Source organism: Bactrocera dorsalis, chromosome 4 (genome assembly GCF_023373825.1).
Source record: "Bactrocera dorsalis isolate Fly_Bdor chromosome 4, ASM2337382v1, whole genome shotgun sequence".
Lineage (NCBI taxonomy): Eukaryota > Metazoa > Arthropoda > Insecta > Diptera > Tephritidae > Bactrocera > Bactrocera dorsalis.
This window is the reverse complement of record NC_064306.1, coordinates 18,631,013-18,654,398: the sequence shown is the minus strand read 5'-3', so window position 1 is coordinate 18,654,398 and position 23,386 is coordinate 18,631,013. Positions and strand designations below refer to the sequence as shown.

General features: G+C 39.8%; 2 protein-coding genes across 3 annotated transcripts in view; one reads left to right on the top strand and one right to left on the bottom strand.

Annotated features, from left to right (window-relative positions):
- The window catches only part of LOC125778137 (uncharacterized), a 598,414-nt gene that overhangs the window by 501,653 nt on the left and 73,375 nt on the right, over positions 1 to 23,386 (bottom strand). The window lies entirely within an intron of this gene.
- LOC105226807 (structural maintenance of chromosomes protein 3) overlaps positions 1 to 23,386 on the top strand; it is an 89,785-nt gene that overhangs the window by 28,785 nt on the left and 37,614 nt on the right. The window contains exons 4-5 of one of the 2 annotated variants that reach the window (XM_049454608.1): positions 4,160 to 6,546; positions 17,306 to 18,038. In XM_049454608.1, the coding sequence (XP_049310565.1) occupies positions 4,160 to 6,546; positions 17,306 to 18,038 (3,120 nt within the window). The remainder of the gene's footprint in view (positions 1 to 4,159; positions 6,547 to 17,305; positions 18,039 to 23,386) is intronic. The other variant, XM_049454609.1, reaches the window with a different exon arrangement.

The window sequence follows — 23,386 nt, the reverse complement described above, 5'->3', positions numbered from 1 at the left end:
AATTATCTACGACTTCAAAGTTATGACTGTCAATAGTGACGTGAGAGCCAAGTCGCGAGTGCGCTGACTGTTTGATGACAGGAGATATTTCGTCTTGCCCTCGTTTACTGCCAGACCCATTTGCCTTGCTTCCTTGTCCAGTCTGGAGAAAGCAGAACTAACGGCGCGAGTGTTGAGGCCGATGATATCAATATCATCGGCATACGCTAGCAGCTGTACACTCTTATAAAAGATTGTACCTGCTCGATTCAGTTCTGCAGCTCGAAATATTTTCTCCAGCAGCAGATTGAAGAAGTCGCACGATAGGGAGTCGCCTTTACTGAAGCCTCGGTCCTTCCCGATCCTGACGGAGCTTTTGGTGCTGCTCAACGTCAGTTTACACAGCCGCATTAGTTTTGCGGGGATACCAAATTCAGCCATCGCGGCATAAAGGTAGCTGCTTTTCGTGCTGTGGAAAGCAGCTTTGAAATCGACGAAGAGGTGGTGAATATATGGTCAGTTGGGCATGCTTTCGTCCGACCATATTTTACAAAGAAGCTGATGCATGCTATCAGCTCTTCGCCGCCGTGTTTGAATAGCTCGGCCGGCAATCCGTCGGCCCCGCCGCTATTCGAACTTCTTCTTGGTCGGGCAATGGAACGTCTGCTCCATCGTCATCGACTGGGGAATTGGGGTCGCCTTCTCCTGGCGTTGTGCGTTCACTGCCATTCAGCAGGCTGGAGAAGTGTTTCCTCCATAATTAAGTATGCTCTGGGCATCGGTGACTAGATCACCTTTGGGGGTTCTACAAGAGTATGCTCAGGTCTTGAAACCTTTTGTTAGTCGCGGCATTTTTTTCGTAGAATTTTCGAGTATTACCCCTGTCGGCCAGCTTATCAAGCTCTTCGTACTCACGCATTTCGACCTCTTTCTTTTTCTGTCTGCAAATGCGTCTCGCTTCCCTCTTCAACTCTCGATATCTATCCCATCCCGCACGGGTTGTGGTCGCTCGTAACGTTGTGAGGTAGGCAGCCTGTTTTCTCTCCACTGCGACACGGCACTCCTCATCGTACCAGCTGTTCTTTTGCACTTTCCGAATACCAATGGTTTCGGTTGCAGCTGTACGTAAGGAGTTTGAAATGTCGTCCCACAGTTCCCTTATACCGAGTTGATACAGATAACCATATTTCGGGCCCCGGCGAAGTCGATCAGCCACCACCCATTTGGGGATGTTTCCTCATGGAGGCAGAATTTACCGACCATAGTGCCAAAGATACGGCACGATTTTGACATCGTGGCGGGGGCAGCTCTCATAAGTGCGCTTCAAGCGCTCATAAAAGGCGTCTTTGGTCACATCGTCCTTCTCTTCCGTCGGGGCGTGGGCGCAAATCAGCGATATGTTGAAGAACCGCACTTTGATGCGGATCGTGGCTAGACGTTCATTCACCGGAGTGAATGATAGTACTCGGCGACGGAGTCTCTCCCCCACCACGAATCCCACACAAAACTTGCGCTAGTTAATATCGTTTACACGATATGAGTTAAAGAAACCAATTTTATTTCTACGCCGAAATGCGTGCCTTTATTGATGTTCTTAAGAACTAATTTTAATATAAGATCTTACAGCTATTTATACTAATGAAATGCGGCTGCTGTTATCTGCTTGAAACTTCTTTGTTGTAATTTGATATCCGTTATCTTGCTATCACTTTTTTGTTATACAAGTAGAAGAGATGCGGAGGTGGTTATCGCAGTGGATTATCCCATTGCCAGATGTTTGTCGTTTGTATGTTGAGAATGCATTTCTTGATAATGCATGTTTGGTTGGTATTGTAACAATAGTCCATTTCTATTGTTCGACTGATAGTACATGTCAATCATCGGTTTACATAGTTCGTTCGGGATGTATATTAAAAGATAAGATGTATGTGAGTGTGTGTGTGTGACCCGGAGCGAGGCTATGTCGTTAACTCCCCTCCTTCTTAAAAACGGAGCGTCCTCGCTATGCTGCTACAAATTGTTGTTGTTGAAGACGTTTTATTTCGACTTCGTATAACTCGTCAATTTGCCTTTGTCTGTGAAGCATTCTTCTATTTACGTGATAGCGGCAGAGGTGTACCATACCGTAAGTGGTAACTACTAAAGTAAGGAATCCCATTATGATGAAGAACGTAAAATGTACTGGATTTTCTTCAATAGGTATCAAAAATGTTGAGAGTGTTTGGATATTGCTGAATATGTAGATTGAGTTTGAAGAAAAGATACGGAGTTCTTCAAGTTTTTCGTTGTGTTGATTGTGTATTATTTCTCTGAGTTGTCGTTGATGATTGTAATATGTCATGTTATCGATGTTCGTGGGTTCATTGAAGTTTTCTTTTAGTTAGTTTTGAATTAGCGTTAATTTTCTAGAATTTAACAACCATTTTCTTTTTTGGCTTGCCTTGGTTTCGGTGCCTTCTTTTGGAATTATTGGCTGTGTTATTCCGTCATTTAACAATTGCTGAATTTTTTCTATGACAAAGTCGATCCACGTCCATTGGGACTGATGGAGATTGTCGTTGTTGAGATTGATCCCAAAGATTTCTTTGTTGATATTTGTTTACTCTCTTTTTTCATTCTTTAATTTGGTTTGTAGTAATGCTGGTGTCTCCTCTTGGTGGGAGTGTGGTATTTTTGTATTCTCTTTTCCAGGATTCAAAGTTGTTCGCTGTTTCAGGGTATATTGCGAATCTTGGTGAAAGTAGTATCTATTGTTTCAGGACCTACACTTTTTTTACCTTGTTCCACTTTTTCAGGAATTGTCGCTGTCCGCTATTTCAGGGTCTGTTGTGAATCTTGCTGAATTCGCCACTGGCCATGACTTATACTTATATCCATTGCCATTTGTTTCTGCACTTTTTTCAGGCATTCAGTGCTGGAAGTCCTACTTCCCGTGGAATTTTTTTGATTTATTCCTTTCAGAAAAATCGCTTTTTGGATAGCAAATAACCGGGCCATCCCGGTTGAGCCCCCAGTTAATCACAATTGATTCACTTTTGTATGTACTTTGCACCGTCAGGGCAAGTTCCTTTATTAATACAAAACTAAGACTAAATACATTTTGATAATTTAGTGCTATTTATACTACTTTATGGTACTAGTTTCTATTTGCAGTCTGCTATGTTATTTGAAGATAGACACACTATCTACAGTCGATTGTTTGTCGTTACAAACAGTCCCGAGAGAATAGCGTGTAGGAGATAACACTTCTTATGTGTGATACCATTTCTATTTCACACCATATATTGGAATTGCTTATCACTATTTGTTTATGCGTGGTTCGACATAAACAAAGATGTTTTGGTTTTTTTGAGAAATGAAACGTTCCTTAACTCGCTCTTTTATATGGCCACTGTAGTAAATGCCACAAGGACCTACTCGTCTCTGTCCTTGTCCCGTCCATCGCATTTCTTGGACGGCGGCGATGTCAGCCTTTATTTTCACGAGGACATCAACCAGCTGGGCAGCGGCACCTTCCCAATTAGGGGACCGGACATTCCAGGTGCATGCCCTCAATTCGTAGTCCTTATTACGTTTTCCATGGTCGTCATCAAAAGGGGGGTCTCTCATCCGAAGCTGGTTGTTAATTTTCGTTGGGGATGTTTTTTTTACGTGGCGGGTCCCAAACCCAGCGCACAACCCTTTGTCGGGGATATTTCGCCTTCTCACTTTAGCTCACCTTCAAACGGATGTTCTTAGGCTATCCAGAGGATACTTGGTCAAAGACCGGAAGTCGTGAGCTGCTTGAGTCATATGTAAAAGAATCGTTTCTGGCCACTCCCAAGTGAATGGCGGTCAGAGAACTTTCCTCACTTGCGTGATTTTGTACACATGATTCCATCCTCCGTGAATTTACTTTTTATGAAATTACATTGTTTTAATTGTTGGCGCTACGAATTAAACTTTGACCGAAAATAATTGTAAATCGTAATATCAAAAACAGTTGGGTTAGTTACAACATTTGTCAGTGATCTCTGCTCCTTTTCTTATACTTTTCGGTGGCAATTTATTGCTCAATTCATTTGTTGTCAGTTTATAGTTAGTTTATATTAGTTTTATTTATTATGGCAAAACTTAGCTTTTTGTATTCAATTCGTTATCATCTACAGTTATAAGTATTTAATTTTTTTTTTTGTTTTAGATAGACAAAGAAGAAATATACCTTCGAAGAGTGATTGGTTCTAAAAAAGATCAATACTTTTTAAACAAAAAAGTAGTTCCCAGAACAGAAGTTGTGAATTTACTTGAATCTGCTGGATTTTCAAACTCTAATCCATACTATATTGTCAAGCAAGGGAAAATCAATCAAATGGCTACAGCAGCTGATTCATATAGATTAAAATTACTGCGTGAAGTAGCTGGCACTCGAGTATATGACGAACGAAAAGAAGAGTCGCTAAATATTTTACGAGAAACTGAAGGCAAACTTGAAAAAATTTCAGAGTATCTCAGAACTATTGAAGAACGATTGAAAACATTAGAAGAAGAGAAGGAAGAGTTGAAGGAATATCAAAAATGGGATAAAGCAAGGCGATTGCTTGAGTATATAATACACGAAACTGAATTAAAGGAAACCAAAAAGGCATTGGATGATTTGAATGAACAAAAGAAATCATCGGTCGACAAGAAAAAAATTTATAACGTCGAAATTCAGAAAGCTCAAGAAAACATAAAAGAAATTCAGAAGCGTTTAAAAGATGCAAAAAAAGACGTTATCTCAACGAAAGAAGAACGATCTGTGTTGTTGACAGAACAGCAACAACTGCTACGTGAAAAAACAAAGCTTGACCTTATTATAATCGATCTTAATGATGAAGTTCAAGGGGACAATAAATCAAAAGAAAGAGCCGATCTAGAGTTAAAAAAATTAAAAATAACCATAGCAGAAAAAGAGCGAGAGTTGGATGACGTTAAACCAAAATATGAAGCTATGAAGCGTAAAGAAGAAGAATGTTCACGAGAGCTATCCCTTAAGGAGCAAAAAAGAAATGAGTTATATGCCAAGCAAGGGCGGGGGTCCCAGTTTTCCTCAAGAGACGAAAGAGATAAATGGATTTTAAATGAATTAAAATCTCTAAGTAAGCAAATAAGAGATAAAATTAATCACAACTCGAAATTGATGGAAGATTTAAAAAAAGATAGCAATGCTGAAGCAGATCTAAACAAAAAAATTGAAGAGCATTCTAACGAACTTGAACAACTGCGACTTCAAATAGATGATCACAACAAAAAATACTATGAATTGAAAAAAACAAAAGATCATTACCAAGCAATGAGAAATGAATTATGGAGAAAAGAAACACAAATGACGCAACAACTGCAAACACACAAGGAAGAATTATCTAAAACTGACCAAGCACTCAGAAGTATGGCAGGTAAACCTATATTAAACGGTCGAGATTCCGTTCGCAAAGTATTGGATAATTTTTTTGAGCGTGGTTCTCCTTTTAATGAAATTGCCAAATCTTATTATGGACCAGTTATTGAAAATTTCAGTTGTGATAAGACAATATATACAGCAGTTGAAGTGACCGCTGGCAATAGATTATTTCATCATATTGTTGAGTCAGACAAAGTTGGAACTCAAATTTTAAAAGAAATGAACAAACTTAAGCTACCTGGAGAAGTTACATTTATGCCTCTAAATCGACTGCAAGTAAAAATACATGATTATCCGGATGATCCAGATTCTATTCCCATGCTCTCAAAGCTTAAATACGACGAACAGCATGATAAAGCTTTGAGATATATATTTGGAAAAACTTTAATATGCAGAAATTTAGAAAGAGCAACGGAATTAGCTAAAAGCACTGGATTAGATTGTGTTACTTTGGATGGCGATCAGGTATCCTCTAAAGGATCTCTAACAGGTGGCTATTTTAATACATCTCGATCACGCCTTGAAATACAAAAAAAACGGTCCGAATATACACAACAAATACGAGACTTTGAAAAAGAGTTAAGTAAACTAAGAAATGAAATCAAACAAACAGAAAATAATATAAATTCAGTCGTTTCGGAAATGCAGAAAACAGAAACAAAACAAGGAAAAACTAAAGATATTTTTGAAAAACTCCAAGGTGAAATTCGCTTGATGAAAGAAGAATTACTAAGGATTGAAAAATATAGATCAACCAGGGAAAGATCTGCTACTCAATGTAAAGCTAGCTTAGAAGCAATGAATAGCACAAAAGCTGGGTTGGAAGCTGAGCTTAAGCAAGAACTCTTATCCAGTTTGTCGGTACAAGATCAACGAGAAATAGATCAACTTAATGATGACATCAGGAAATTAAATCAGGAGAATAAAGAAGCTTTCACACAAAGAATGCAATTAGAAGTTGTAAAAAATAAGCTAGACAACCTATTAACCAACAATCTATTTCGAAGACGAGATGAATTAATTACAGCACTACAAGAAATATCTGTTGAGGATCGAAAACGAAAGCTCTTGAATTGTAAAAATGATTTAATATCTGCAGAAAAAAGGATTAAGAAAGTCAATATTGATCTGGAGGATATTGAAAAGAGGTACAGTATATTCATATTTGCAACTATCATGCATATTCCTAGTACTAATTATGTAGGTACTCTGAAGTTTATTAACATATATTTCAGAACCAAATGAATGTTCATCAATGTAGCTAATTTTATTCACATTTTACTTGTATCGTGGTAGCTACTGTATTATGACAATATTAGTTCTTTCATTTCATTTTCGGCTTCAAATAACTTTACCTTTATTTGCGGTTTTGTTCTTTAGATTATGTCATAATTTCGGTTTCTTTTCCTCTTAGTTACGGAACTTCGTCTTTTTAATGTGAATTCAGCTTAGTTAATTTGGTGAAGAAATATGATGAAAATTTTTGTCATAACAAATTTTAGATGGGATGATTGAAGTCAGTTTAAATGAAATTAACATACTGTGAGCGTCAAAAATAAGTAAACAGCAGTTCTATCAATATTAAAGTGTTTATAACAACGCAGTGTTTAATGCAACAATAAAAAGTTGTATTACAGAAATCAAGGTTTATATAATAAGAACTTAACTTAGTATAAATAATAAACAAAAACTAAACACAGCCAAAAATAATTCACATAAACTAAAAATACTCTCGTTTTTTCGCGTCAAAAATAAGTAAACAGAGTTCTGTAAAGTTAAAATCTATGTACGTAAACTAAATTAATATTCATTCTAGTATTTTGTTTACTTTCCTTTGGACTTCTGGACATCACTTATTTTTCTGGGCATGTATTCTGCAAATTTTTTTTTGTAAATTCTGGAGAGATTTTGCTCCATTCTTCAATCAAAGCCTTATTTAGGTCGTCCTTGCTTGAAATGGCCTTCTGTCTGATTTTTCGGTCAAGGTGCTCCTACAGATGCTCGATATGATTAATGTCTGGGGTCTGAAGAGGGTTATCCAGAGTTTTGGTGTTTGATATAACAGCCACTCATTTACAAATTTGGACTTGTGTTTAGGATCTTTGTCCTGTTGAAAGATCCAGTTTCCTGTTAGGCCTAATTTTTCAATGCTTTGAGCAACATTTTTTTTTAATGTTCAAATAATCCAATGTGATAATCGTGGATTCAATAAAAACCAAATTCCCAACACCAGATGCTGCCATACAGCCCCAGACCATAAGCGATCCTGCACCGTGCTTTACGGTGTGGGTAACACACTTATTAGTAAAGGCTTTATTTTTGGATCTCCAAATTTTGGGAAACTTTTTCGATTCAAATATTTCGAATTTGCTTTTGTCTGTATAAAAAATGTTTTCCCAGAAATTTTCAGCCTGATTTGTATACTTTTTTGCAAATTTCAAGTTCATCTGTTATTCGCTTCTGATGTATAGGCCATTTGGCGTGGTACTCGTCCATGCAAACCGCTTTTGTGCAGAGTTCTCCTGATTGTACTGGCACTTACTGGTTTACCCGATGTCTCCGCTATATCTTTTGATATTTGAGCAGCGTTTGATGCTGGATTTGTTTTTACTTCCCGTACTATTTATCGCGCTTCAGTGTCAGTAAGGCGCTTTGGTCGGCTCGGGCGTGACAAATTTTCAACCGTCTGATGTGTACCATGTTTATCAATAATTTTTTTTATTTTGCAATAGTGTCTTCCAACTATTTCTCCGATTTCGCGCAAAGATTTATCTTTTTTGTGCAAATCTAATATGAGTTTTTAACCGTTTCAGTGGTCGTTCGCTTGCTCATTACAAATATTGATATTTTAGCGACTTAACCTCAAAAAAAAAACATAATGATATAAAAAATATGTTTTACTGCACTTAATCTCTTGAATAATAACCCTTTACAAAGGATATTTGGCGCTTTGCCGAAATAAGTATTAAAAACAAACAACGGTTGTTGCTACTGTTTACTTCTTTTTGACGCGAAAAAACGAGAGTATTTTTACTTTAAGTGAATTATTTTTGTCTGTGTTTAATTTTTGTTTATTATTTATACTAAGTTAAACTCTTATAATATAAGCCTTGAATTCTGTAATACAACTTTTTATTGTTGCATTAAAGATTGCGTTGTTATAAACACTTTAATATTGATAGAACTGCTGTTTACTTATTTTTGACGCTCACAGTACTAAAAACTAAATTAGGTATGGATTTAGATTTCACCGTGCTATAGGACTTCTTATATATCTATATATCAGAGTCAAGTTATTTTTTAAGTAACCATAAGCGTTTCCATTCTCGCTTTGACTTTCATTAGTTGAAATTCAAATTACTTCTTAAAAACTCCAGAAAACATGCGTGCTAAAATTAACACAAAGAAAAAAATTGGTTGCAAGTCCATAACAAGTCTTTCAAAGAAAGGCCATTGACATTATATCAAAGGCTTCAGAAACATTGGTTTTAAATGGTATTCGTTGTAGTAATTATGCCTTAATTAAAGAACATCTCTGGAACCAGTTAAAGCTATTCCATTATAATTGTCGGAATTCATTTACGCGCCTTCATCTCAATTGTAAAATATTGAAATGACAATTAAATCAGTAAACGAATGTTAATTTGTTAGTGTTAAATACATTAGATTAGATTATATTAAATTAGATTATTACATGAGGATTGCACCGCCACCTTAGGTCTATTGTGCCCTCTCTTAAATCACAAAGATTCACCTACTCACCAACTCCTTTTTGGTATGGGGACCCACTCTACTGAAGCTGCGGGGCTATACCTTTGTGACCGGGCACCCACATGGGGTGCACCTAGTTACGTTCCGCTGAGCTATTCAGCCGTTCTCTACAGTCTCTGGGACGAGATTACCTTACCTTGGCTACCTGACCGATCACTAAACGAAGCGGTCTGAGTTCAAGCATGACTTCAAGTGCTGCCGTCGGATAAGTGGGCATATATGCAGATGCAAAAGCTAGTCGTTGCAGCTTCGATAATTGGAGCCCTACCGAAGTCTGCGAAGCTTTTGAGGCCCATGCCACCACCCCATGGTGTACAACCATCTAACAATCCTTGGTTGCAGCCCCAGGATTTTTCCGCCAGCCGATTGCACACCATTAGTGCTTTTGTCGCCTTGACCAAGGTCAGGTCAACATGCTGCTTCCACCGCAAAGTGGAATCCAGCGTGAGACCAAGATATTAGACCATGTTGTTCATCTTTATCTCTCTGCCCCCAAGTCTAAGGTACCTGAGGCCGCGTAGGGACCTACGTCTCGTCAACGGCCCGAGGTTGATGTTCAACTCAATCACACTACACCACCCTTTTGCCAGGTTTAGTTTCCTTGTAGTAGGCCACAGAGAGTGTCCTCGAATTTACCTCTGGCTATAATTACAATGTCGTCCGTGTACCCTTGGCAGCGGATCTCATAGCAGAGGGAATAGCACGCCTCCCTGTTGGCAGCCCCTTGTTGTGCCAAGACAAATCCTTGTATCTCCTACTGTGGTTTCAGCTATTCTGGATTAATTCCATACTGCGCACCGGTGCTGGCACACTCCTTTTCTCCAGATCCCTTGCTACGATCTTGTGAATGTGTTGTCAAAAGCACATTCGCTGTCTAGGAAGGCGCAAAGCATCACTTCCCCTCCCTCCAGCGAACTCTCCGAGGTTATCTGGTACAATGTTAGTGATCTGCCTGCTCTGTATGCATGCTGAGCAACATGTAGGGGTGCAATTTTCAGCGTGTTTTACCTTATATCATGATCTACGATATTTTCCATACTTTTTAATAATAAGGAAGTTAGACAATTGTCCTGAAGGATTAAGTTAGTGAATAGACTCTTCCTTCTTACTTTGGGTATGAAGAACACCTTCGCGGTCCTCCATATGTGCCATTGCGAGGCTATCCCTTATCAGCGGAACAAGGTAGGGCAGTAGGCCCTGCTATTCCTGTTCTAAAAGCGCTGGAAATATGCCTTCCACTCCAGAAGACTTGAATTTCTCGAACGAAGCCACTTGATCCAATCCGCAGTATATAATTGCCTTGCGATTATCCAAACTGAGCGAGATGGCTTGTCTTCGACTAAGGGGAGACACTGGTCTGCGCCCACAGAAGTGCTGTAGCTTTATTTTCTGCGCTGGTCGTACAGTGCGCAAACTTTGGCTAGCCACACATGCTATTTGGTGTTTTAACATAAGAGTTATTGTCAAAAGTAACTGAATTTAGAATATTTCTTTATTAGGAAAGAGAAAAGTAAATAGTTTTACATTTCAAATGTATTACAGAAACAAAAAAGTTAAAATATTGAAAATACAACATAACTAAACGCGAACTTTACTTAGCCGCATTACAAAATATTAGATAATTAAGAGTTTTCCAGAAAACTTTAACAAATTTTGCGCTCTTAATATGAAGTTGCACCCCCATTCTTATTAATTACTTGGAAAATTCTGGCTGGGATCGAGTCAATTAACTTTTGCAATATACCAATATCCAGATCCCGCCACGCCTGCAAAATTGCTGTTTTTAGCTCCTGCGCGGCTAAGTACTGGCGCCCATTCGCATACACAATTCTTGCAATTATGCCCCAAACATTTTCAATGGGGTTTAAGTCCGGACTTCGGGCTGGCCATTCTAGCAACGGTATAGAGCGCGAAGCAAAACATTCTTTTGCCTTCTCGGAAACGTTGATGCTGGCATTGTCCTGCTGAAAGGTAAACGCAATTTCGACGTTATCCTCCTAATACTCAATGAGAACATCATCCAACATCTCAATATATTTTTCCGAATCCATTTTCGTCGTAATAAAACATAGTTGAGCTTTCCATAGTAGGAGAACCCACCCAATACCATCACAGATCCGCCCTCGAAATTACGGCTCATTCTGGGAGGACTATTTTATGGTCATGCGTAAATGCGTATGTATCTATCTGCAGCTAAAATATTTTGAACTCTTCTTTTCCCAATTGGGAGATTTAATTTTGCTACTATTTTAGAGGCGCTCAACCGACTTTTAGTAGCTTCTTCTTTAATAATATTAACTTGCCCGCGAGTCATCTTGGTATTCCTGCTTGAATTTTTATTGGATATGACATATTTATCACCTAATCTCAGAAAATTTCTCACGACTTTCTCTGAGCTTTTGATTTCATTCGTTAGTTGACTGCCGACGCGGATAGACGTGCGTGCGCATCGTTGCGATTTTTTCAAAGTGTTTTTTTCGGTGATTTTTGCGATTCTCTTTTGTGCGGTTATTTGTTTACCCGATTTGGCTGGCACCGTTATTGCTTGGCGCGCGTGTGTAGCGGTACGGTGAAATTGTTTGTGAGATGGTGGGTTAGTGACCGCGAGTGATTTTGTGCGAGTACACAGTTTTGTGCATTTTTGTGTACTGACGGGAGAGTAATATTTTTAATTATTACCATATATACGACAACGTGGTCATCCACGTTGTTGTTATTGGCGGAAGCTTCGCACGGTTCCAGTGTAGCTCCGTGTTGTTGGCACTCTTGCTGACTGGACTGCCCGCCAGTAGTTCTGTGCTGAGCATCTGGCGTTTAGTTGGCTCAGTGTTAGGAGAGTCTAGACAGGATTGCCCAAAGGATGCAAGCGTCTGTCCTGCGTTGGAATTGCGACTCCTGTGTGGACCAACGGTCGTAACAGCGCTACAGTTTAGCCCACGGTGCGATTCGGTTCAGTGCCACATCGGTCGACTCCGGACCGTTACGGGGACATTGTCCGTCCGGCGGCCAATTGAGTGGCCTTTATCCGACCAGTGGTTGGGGTTGTGGGCTGTTCCACTGCGAGCACGCGATAATCGACCGCTTGGGTGGCCGCTGTTACTGAGCGGGCCTGCGCGCGTGTCGCATTTTTCAGCGCGTTTAGATGCAAACACCTGAAGAGCAGCTGCTCCAGTATCTTTCTGTCCATGAGCCTTCTGCGTTAGTGGTACTCCAGCGGATCAGTTCGACTGAGGGTTAGTTGGGAAGCAAGATGCCTCCTGGACGGAAGAGGAGGACGAAGGTTCTCGCTGGAAGCGGAGAATCCGCCGCTTCAACTGTCGTGGATGATTCTACGTCGGGTGGCGAGAGCGAAGTATCGGGAGCGACGGGAGTAAGGTCTCCACCGCGGAGCAAGACGCGTTTGGGGTCGCCGCGTAAAGAGGACGGAAGCGAGGGAGGGAGCGGGAGTTGTGGCGGGAGTGCCAATGTGGCCTCCGAAGAGAAGGTGGTCATGGACGGTTGGCAAAGAAACGAGTGCCGGGCGTGCCAAAGAGGCCGGGAATAAGCGGGATTATTCGCGGGGAGCAGTTGTTGCTGGGAGTGGGGCAGTCAGCCATGTTGCGGCTGCCAAAAGAATTACTGGGGAGCTCAACGAGCTGGTCTTTGAGGCCAAGAGTTTTGATAGGGGGACTGCGAAGGGGCTGTTGGAGCTTGGCTCAAAATATGAGGCGCTCTTGATGACGGTTATAACCGAGAATGCCCATCTTCGCGGTCAGGTAGAAGCCTTTAGGGGAAGTTGCGGGGGACGCTTCTCGACGCCGAGCGGGTCAATGTCGGCTCCGTCGGCACCGATGCCTGCGCCTCCAGCACCTGTGCTAGAAGCTATTGCACCGGTGACGCCGAAGCCTGTGGACCTGCAACTTCCTCCAAAGAGGTGATTAAAAAAGTAGTGAAGGAGGTGGGTCCTTCACTTGGTGTGAGTATCCACGAGGTTAGGCCTATCAAGGGTGGTGGGGCGGTTATTCGCACTCCCTCCGTCCTAGAGAGGGAGAGAGTGGCGAATAACAAAAAATTCGGGGAGGTGGGGTTGGACGTCTTTGTCAACCGGAAGTTGGATCGTCGGGTGGTGGTCCAGGGGGTCCATACGGAGATCCCTCATGAAGAATTCATGGAGGAACTACTCCGGCTGAACCTCCAGGACTTCAGCCCGGCATCCCAGAGGACAGACGTGAGGATGGTCAGTCGTCCCTGGAAGGTGGCCGCTAACGGTAGCACCAATGTCGTCCTTGAGGGTACGGACAAATTGATGTCCGCCTTCTTGGAGGCAGGTCGGTGCTACATAAAGTGGTTCTCCTTCAGGGTGCGACCGGATAGCCCCGTCGCTGTCTGCATGGGGTTTGATCATAGGGTGGCTGAGTTTAGGGCTAGATCAGATGTCTGCCGGAGGTGCGGTCAGGAAGGCCACAAAGCTGCCAGTTGCGTCAATGCACCGCTTCATCCAGCTTAACTGACAGGGCTCCTATGCCGTGATGTGTGAGTTGGGGGGTTGTATGGTAGAGGGTAGGTGCGATATTGCTCTATTCCAGGAGCCCTATGCCACCAATGGTGGGGTTCGGGGTCTTCCTGGGGGTTTTAGGGTCTTCACTGACCTTAGAGCTAACGCCGCAATAGTTGTGAATAATCCACGCTACGATTGCGTAGTTGTGGACTCTTCACAACTAGGTATATGTGTAGCGAAAGAAGGGGAGTTCGGTATGATGATTGTCGCTAGTTTATATTGTAAATGTAGCGATCCCCTAGAGCCCCTAGAGCCCTACCTGGGCTACTTGGATAAGCTACTACTACTTGCGAGTAGTAGCCCATTTATCCTAGGGCTGAATGCGAATGCCTCGTCCTCGATGTGGTTTAGTAAGGTATCCCGGCATTCGTTTGGATACCGAAGCTACAGTCGAGGCGAGGCATTAAGTGAATGGGTGGTGGCTAATGGTCTCCACATTTTGAATGAGCCGAGCGAATGGTATACGTTCGATGGGATGGGCGACATTGCTGCTGAAAGGTAAATTGTCTCCGGTTCGTCCACCGATTGTCCGTGTGAACGGGGTCAGCATCAGATAAGCGACGCAAGTCAAATATCTGGGGTTGACCATAAGTTAAAGGATGTGTTTTACTCCACACTTGGCGAATGTGAAGGAGCGACTGCAGGCAACCGTAGGCAAAATACGACTATTTTGAGGAGCGATTGGGGTCTCGGACGTCGTGCTGTCCGCACCATATATCGTGGCTTGTTTGTGGCCTGTGCCACATATGGAGGCCCTGTATGGTGGGAGGCTGCCACGACTGTCTTTGGGTCTCAAAAACTCCTCTCAATACAGCGTTGTATGATGCTTGCTTGTTTGCCTGTATGTCGCACCGTCTCAACGGATGCGATGCAGGTGTTATTAGGTGCACCCCCTCTTGACCTGATTGTCATACAGCGTGCTGTTGCATTCAGGTTAAGAAGGGTCTTGAGTGTGTCATTGCTGCGGAAGGATATATAGGGAGCAAGAGGCTTCTAGATGATAGGGTTAAGTGTAGGTGGCAACAACGTTAGGACAATAGTCCTAACGGCCGAGTGACGTACGAGTACATTCGGGACGTTGGGTTCGTTGAGGATAACCCAGATTTCAGATTTTGTCTGAGTCTGGGGATTCTGCTGCATAGTGATGTATGTGTGGGGTCCAACCCCTGGCCACCAATCTAGAGCAGTATGGAAGCTCAACTGGTAGTAGTTTCGGCTACGAGGTCTGATCGGAGACTTAATTCTGGTACCACGGGGAGCAGGAGCCCTTGGATGTAACTCCAACCTGCTCATGCGGACTGGCCCCTCGGGGAGTATCGTGGTGGTTGTGGTTGAAACCCAAATCGCGGGAAGAACTGACTTTGTCAGTTGAATGCGGAGTTGCATTGCAACCGGGTGCCGGACCCAAAGCACGGCAGAAGTTTTAGATGGGCCTCGAACCCGACCAACGTGGTTAGTGTGTCCATTCCACAGTGCCAATTGGTACTGAAAATGCTTAGCATTCTTAGGGCGCTGATCAACGCATTGATTTGATCCGCTGTGCTTTTGAGCGCCGTGGAGTAAGGCTGTCGTCAGCAGGTACCCACGTTAAACACACCGGACGTTGACCTTTTGATTTGCCGGCTGATAGCTCTGTTAGAAAGACCATTTTCCTTCAAAATTCACATCATTTAAAAACTTTTGTCTAGCCATTTCAATCACACTTTGTCAACTGAATATAATCAAATAAAATAAGTGTGAATGTTAACAATATCTCACAAAAAATATTAAAAACACAGAGAACTTACCGCAAAAACAATAAAAATAAGACTGCGGCTAACCAAAGTTCGCACCAATTGTCAAACAATAATCACAATTTGCCATTTTAGTACCGCTATGTTCTTGTTTTTGTATGCATGCTAACTTTCTATGTATATTCCCTAGCAACTATTCTATACAAAAACAAAAATATCAAAACTATCGCGTGTACAGTTATTTTCTTTATAATTTAAGAGTGCGGCTAACCAAAATTCGCGCACTGTATACGTCCCGTCGCCTCTTTTGATCGCTAGTACTGGGTCAATTTTGCCCCTGATTCTGGTGTGGAGGTGACATTTTCACAGAATATCGTAAAGCTTGCTTGTTTTGCAGACCTAATCGCCTTGTTATATAAGGTTCGTTTGCCCCTATATTCCTTCCAGACCCCCGTACGTTTCGCTTAGTTAAACAATCTCCCAGATTTGAGAGTTTGTTTGACGACCAGGACAGTTGCGCCTGTTTGTGGTCGCCTTTAGGGGCAGTTGTAGTGGAATGTGTCTATGATGGACTGGTTTATCGCAGACAACCTGCTATCCAGTCCTGTACCCGTAACACTCTTATCACTGGTATCCCAGTTTGCGTTTCAAGGATTACATCTGGGCGGAGTTGCTTGACCTCTACCTTTAGCACGAACCTATGTTCCAACAAGGAGGGCTCCGTTGACACCCTCCATAATCCGTTCACAGGCTCGTTGCTCAAGGTGATGTCAAACACTCTTTTCTGCTTATTGTGATGAAGCACATTCTATATAGCTAAGTTGCTACTACTATGTATTTTAAAAGAGACTCACCTCGTGCAGTCCGTACTGCCCCATTCCGTGTGATGCGCGTTCGCATCACATCTTAGGATTAGGGGCAGCCTGTGTCGCCTGCAGTGCCTCACCAATCTATCCATAGCCTCTGGGGGTGCTGTGGATGCCTCTTCGGGAAATATACTGGTGCCTGAACGAAGTCTGTACCTTCTCTGTACTCTGAAATGCAAAAGAAGGTCTCTCGCTAGAGAGATCCCAGATTACCTTGTTGGAGACCTCTAACTTCCCCTCTGTAGACTCTGGAATTTCTTTGATCCGTAGGATGCCCAGTTTATCCGAAGTGAACCTGTTGCCTCCGGTTCACCTGGACAACTTCCACGTTGACGACAATTACAGGATCGGTTCAATGAGGAGGACTTCCGGCGTCGCAACAGTCGCACCCTGTTCCGCCATGCTATCGCTGGGTTTAGGGGCAACCTAGTCCACAAGCATTTTCTCCGCTTCCTTGCTTGCGGTGGCCGTTGTAGGCTTGTATGGCCTCAAGACCACCGAGGAGGAATATATAAACGTGAAATTTAGCATAGATGTCACTAACAGTACTACCATCTTATACAAAAAAATTTACCGATTCGAAAAATACGCGAAGTATACATTAAAAATTCACATTTCAAATTGATCACAGTAGTACATGAAAATCAGGAAAACATAGCTTAAATATTTGATTTATTTATAGGAGTTGGAAACACATATATTTTGTATTACACAACATTGGACCAACTGTTGTACATCAGTTGGTACAACCGGTAAGAGTATTGTTGCTATGATTGATGTCCGAGCTTTCATTGAACTTTCCGACCGTGCTCTCGCTATCATCAATTGTATTGAGCGATTTAGTGATAAGTTTAATGCGGTTGCCTGATATAGCAGAATGAAAATGCTCTGTAGAAACGGGCTGGTCTGCTTTCTGGTCAGATTTCTTTATATTACTCTTTATTCAATCATATTAATAATTTATAAACATAATGTGTCGTTTGAAAATTGTTATTTTCAGAGTTCAACAAGCAGTTCATCTCCAAAAAACGCTACAACTTGAGCTAGAAAATTGTATGCGAAAAGAAAAAGAAGCAGAGGAAAAAATAAATGAGGATGCAAAGAAAATGGAGAAATGGACGTCGAAAGAAATTTTACTTAATCAAAAACTTGACGAATGTGCAGAAAAAATTGCAAGTTTAGGTGCTTTACCCCAAGTTGATGGTGTTTATAGTAAAATGTCATTAAAATCTCTGTTTAAGGAACTAGAAAAAGCAAACCAGCATCTTAAGAAATATAACCACGTGAACAAAAAAGCTTTAGATCAATTTTTAAGTTTTTCAGAGCAAAAAGAAAAATTATATAAACGAAAGGATGAATTGGATATAGGAGATCAAAAGATCCGTGAATTAATGAAGACGCTTGAAATGCAAAAAGTTGAAGCCATTCAGTTTACCTTTAAGCAAGTTGCCCAAAATTTTACTAAAGTATTTAAGAAATTGGTACCACAAGGGGCAGGTTACTTGATACTAAAAACTAAGGACAGTGACGATGAAAGAGATGATAAAGAAGTAGCGAATTCTGATGCCTTTACTGGAATTGGTATTCGAGTCTCCTTCACAGGAGTGGACGCTGAAATGCGAGAAATGAATCAATTATCTGGAGGTCAAAAATCATTGGTTGCACTGGCATTAATTTTTGCAATTCAAAAATGTGATCCAGCGCCCTTTTATTTATTTGATGAAATTGATCAGGTAATTAACTGTTATTAACATGATAGCTCAACTGATATTTTAAATGTTTGCATAGTAAGTTAACAGGCACGTTTCTTAAGCAATGTAAATTTACGCTCAGGCCGAATATTTTATAAACTAAGTTTGTAAGGGTCAATGGCGCGGTACAAGTTTGAAGTGTTGTGCAAAATTAGATTATGACGATTTTACACATTATGGAGATGAAGCTAGAAAAATTGATATGGAATTATTGGTTTGTGAGGTATGTTATATGGAACCTAGTAGTGGGTTAAAAAGTCTAAACCATAAATGCCCTTCATACTTAGATGCTTTTTTTACCAAATTATAGTTTTTTATCCTAACTTGTGGCTTAGTTACTTTATAATTTGTCCGTTAACGGCATTTTGTGAGCGTCAGAGTGCCAGACCATATGTTTACCATGTTTTATCAAGATGTCTAAATTTTTCTAGGCACAGATATAAGGACGGACAGGCATCAGGAATTCAACTTGACATCTGAATAATTTTTATATATATACATAAATCTAATAATACATACATATATATATTTTATATATGTATGTTATTATATCTATTAGTGTTAGGGGTTTCAAACAATCTCTGTGCTCAGTATATTTGATGCATAACTTTACCTGAATATAACTACATTTTTACAAAAATATTGTAGAACCGGGAAACAATAATATAAGTATTTTTAGGTTAATATTGTTGTCGGATTATATTAAGAATAATTTCTCTCTGTTAAGGTTGAAGTACTTTAAAAGCGCTGTTACAGATTATTATAGTTTTGTTCACCTAACAGTTGTACGTATCGCATAAAACTAAACGAGATAGATATAGCGTTATATATATATATAAATGATCAGGGTGACGAGAAAAGCTAAAATCCGGCTGAATGTCTGTCTGTTCGTCCGTCCGTGCAAGCTGTAACTTCAGTAAAAATTGAGATATTTTGATGAAACTTGGTAGGCAGGTTCCTTAGTACAAAAAAATTCGAGTTCGTAAATGGGCGTAATTGGACCACTGCCACACCCACAAATCGCCAATACCGAAAACCTATAAAGTGTCATAACTAGCAATAAATTATAAAACTGTAATTTGGCACAAGGGATCGCAGTAGCAAGGGGCATCTGTGGATAAAAAATTTTGAAAAAGTGGAAATGACCCCGCCCTCTAATATGTTTAATGTGCATATCTCCTGAACTACTAAAGATGAATGTTACAAGAACTTTTACCAATAGTGTGAAAATGGATGAAATTGGATGAAAACCCCGCTCACTCCCCATATAACGGTAATGTTCAAAACTAAGAGGCCTTCATATGAGCCGAAGTTAAAATTTGACAATGGCACTGCCCTCTTTTAAGTGAAATCACAAGTCTTGGGACTTCCTCGACCAATTTCAACCAAATTCGGTACATAAAGTTCCTCTAACATTCCTATGTTACAGTGTGAAAAGGAGCGAAATCGGGCTACAACCCCGTCTACTTCCCATATAACACTATTTTAATTTTCGTTTGATTATTTCACTTTCCGGTATATAAATCAAGAAGCAAATAACGAGAAAAACTTTATACTAAAAGTGCCTTTGAAGTACGTCACCTTATGATAACTAATTTTCCAAATCGAACCAAAACTTTGAATGCTCCTAGGCACCGAATAAGTTAATTCCAGTGCCTATAGTTGACTTTTTACCGGTCAATGTGTGAAATATAAATTGAAATTTGGAGGGAATCCTTTCTGATAGTGCTATGTATGTGGGATTTTCAAATTACCGTATATTTCGGCCAATATGTGAGTTTTCTTAATAAAATTGAGAGGAGAGAGCGTGTTTTTCAAATAATGATTTACATTTGTGCTTAGATTGAACAAAATCGGCCCAAAACTAGAGCAATACGGTTATAAGGAGATTTTCAATAAGATTTAAATAAAACAAACCCGGTTTAGGGTATCAATGAAATTCTTTTTTCCTATGAAAGTACAGTCGATGCCATTATGTATGGAACTGGATTTCTTTTGCATGTCCACCATGGGCACGCTTGCAGAAGTTCAGACGGAAACCCAATTTTCGACGGTTTTTAAGCATAAATCGGCCGATACTGCTGCAGGAAATAATCTAACGGCGTCAAATCGCATGACCAAGGCGGCCAGTTGACTGAGCCATTTCGTGAGATAACACGTTCACTTAACTTGGTTTTCAATAAATCGATTGTGATATTCGTTGTGTGGCTTGTGGCAGCGTCTTGTTGATACCAGATATTGTCCAAGTCCATGTCATCCAATTCGGGCCAAATATATTCACAGTAATGTGCCGGTCTTGATCATCATGAATGATGACCCCGCCGATCCATAACCCGCACCAAATCGTAATTTTTTCGGAATGCAATGGTGACTCATGGAATACGTGTGGATTGCTGCTTGACCAATAACACATATTTTGCTTACTGACGTAGCCATTCAGCTAGAAAAGAACTTTATCGCTGAAGATGATTTTTCTATGAAAATCCGGATTATTTTCAAGCTGTTGCTCAGCCTAATTCACGAACATACGACAATTCTGGTGGGCAAGCGGCATCAGTTCTTGCGTTAATTTGATCTGGTAAAGATGTAGACCAAGATCTTTTGTAAAATTCGCCACAACGCACACTGGTCGATTTCATAGGCCAAAAATAAAAAAATAAAAGTTTGAAATTTACCACTGTTTGTATCAAAGCTATTTCTTAAAACAGCAATAAAACCAGCGATAGATAAATTTTTGCTCTATCCCATTCCTAGAACAACAGAAACACGCGGACTTTGCAGTGAAAATAGCTTAAGAATTATCTCTTATAATAAATTTAATTGCAATATAAAATCGTGTTCAATCCCCATAAATGATGTATAAATGAGTATTGATAATGGAGGTATATATTATAAAGGGTGATTTTTTAAGAGCTTGATAACTTTAAAAAAAAAAAAAACGCATAAAATTTGCAAAATCTCATCGGTTCTTTATTTGAAACGTTAGATTGGTTCATGACATTTACTTTTTGAAGATAATTTCATTTAAATGTTGACCGCGGCTGCGTCTTAGGTGGTCCATTCGGAAAGTCCAATTTTGGGCAACTTTTTCGAGCATTTCGGCCGGAATAGCCCGAATTTCTTCGGAAATGTTGTCTTCCAAAGCTGGAATAGTTGCTGGCTTATTTCTGTAGACTTTAGACTTGACGTAGCCCCACAAAAAATAGTCTAAAGGCGTTAAATCGCATGATCTTGGTGGCCAACTTACGGGTCCATTTCTTGAGATGAATTGTTGTCCGAAGTTTTCCCTCAAAATGGCCATAGAATCGCGAGCTGTGTGGCATGTAGCGCCATCTTGTTGAAACCACATGTCAACCAAGTTCAGTTCTTCCATTTTTGGCAACAAAAAGTTTGTTAGCATCGAACGATAGCGATCGCCATTCACCGTAACGTTGCGTCCAACAGCATCTTTGAAAAAATACGGTCCAATGATTCCACCAGCGTACAAACCACACCAAACAGTGCATTTTTCGGGATGCATGGGCAGTTCTTGAACGGCTTCTGGTTGCTCTTCACCCCAAATGCGGCAATTTTGCTTATTTACGTAGCCATTCAACCAGAAATGAGAAATGATATGTAGACCATAAATCGGACGTAAAGCGCGAAACACATTTCGAACCGAACACTGATTTTGGTAATAAAATTCAATGATTTGCAAGCGTTGCTCGTTAGTAAGTCTATTCATGATGAAATGTCAAAGCATACTGAGCATCTTTCTCTTTGACACCATGTCTGAAATCCCACGTGATCTGTCAAATACTAATGCATGAAAATCCTAACCTCAAAAAAATCACCCGTTATAACAAAGTGGTTTTTATGCAATAATATGTTGTTTTATTGTTTTAAAACAATTGTTTTATAAGTGCCCTTTTGAGTGGTATGTTTTTCTTAATACATCGATTTAAGGTATACACAAAGTTGTGATCCCTTTCTCGCCCTCAAATGAATCAAGTTTGTTTATATTAGCTAATGTTTTCTAAGTTTATGCATTAGATTTCAGCTGCAACTTTTTGCAACTTTCTTTGTTCTTCATGTTATTCTACCAGGCATGCGATTTTTTGTGTGTTATTTTTTATAATTTTTTGTGTTTACGTGTAGGTATATATTTTATTGTTTTTATGTTTTTTTTTCCATCATACATATATATATATATACATATTTGAGCTTTGGTTTTCATTTCATCATATTCTCACTTTTATCAAATTTTTGTTTTATACGTACTTTTATTTAGGTGTAAACTTTTACGCCTATATAAAATATTATATTTTTGAATTTTGGTGTTTAGAAAATGTATGAAGTAATATCTCTTATCACCGTAGCAAATTTAACCAAGCATCAGTATCAACTTATTAGAAGCTTCGTTAACAAAAAACTTGATATTAACTTTTTACACTATTATGATAACATTTTGAAGGAAAAACATTTATCCTGAGCAAATAAAAATCTCATAATCTGATGTTGAAGTTGAGATAAAAAATTATTGGACCACATTGCGTCACAAATGTAATTAATGAACGGAATGAGTCTTCTAATTACCTATTAACAATAGAAATATGTGGATTTGAAGGCAGTTCTGGTCAAGGCGAATATAAGCAGAAATTTGAAAATAATAATTTGGAAGACAATAATTTATTTGTCACGATATATGCCCTTGTATAACTGATAACAAAATCGCGAAATGATGAAGAGCACAAACAAATTTGGAAAACCTGCAGGCCTTCGTCCACCCGCTATTGCCGTCCTGTTCGAATTCAATTTCAAAATAAGTCAGTTTAATAAACCCTAAATGCACTAGATTTGCGCTAGATCCTGCAAAGGAATTAAAGGTTGAATTGCGGACAGGTTTGTGAACCACTATGGGCTCGGAAGGAGACATTTTAACAGTAATGAGTGAAGAGAGCTGAACATTGAACGAAATTTATGTTCAGAAATATACATACATTGCTATAACAGACGTATGTATGTATGTTGGCCATTTGCCTTTTTTTTTATACGTTTACATGCAATCATATGAATTGATATGAGTATCATTTTGCAAATTTTTGTGAATGCATGCAAAATTGATAATATTATTATTAAACTGCATTTTTTCAAAACAATATTTGTAGTTAACGTGCAAATAAAAGCTACTTTTTAAATATTTCTTATCTTTGATAATACATATAATATAATTTCATTAATATGTATGTATATATGATATACTATCTAGGATTTAATATATTACAGTAATAGTATATTAAGACACACCTTTTATCATTTAAAATTTTCATACGCATCTAGCCCTTAAAAAC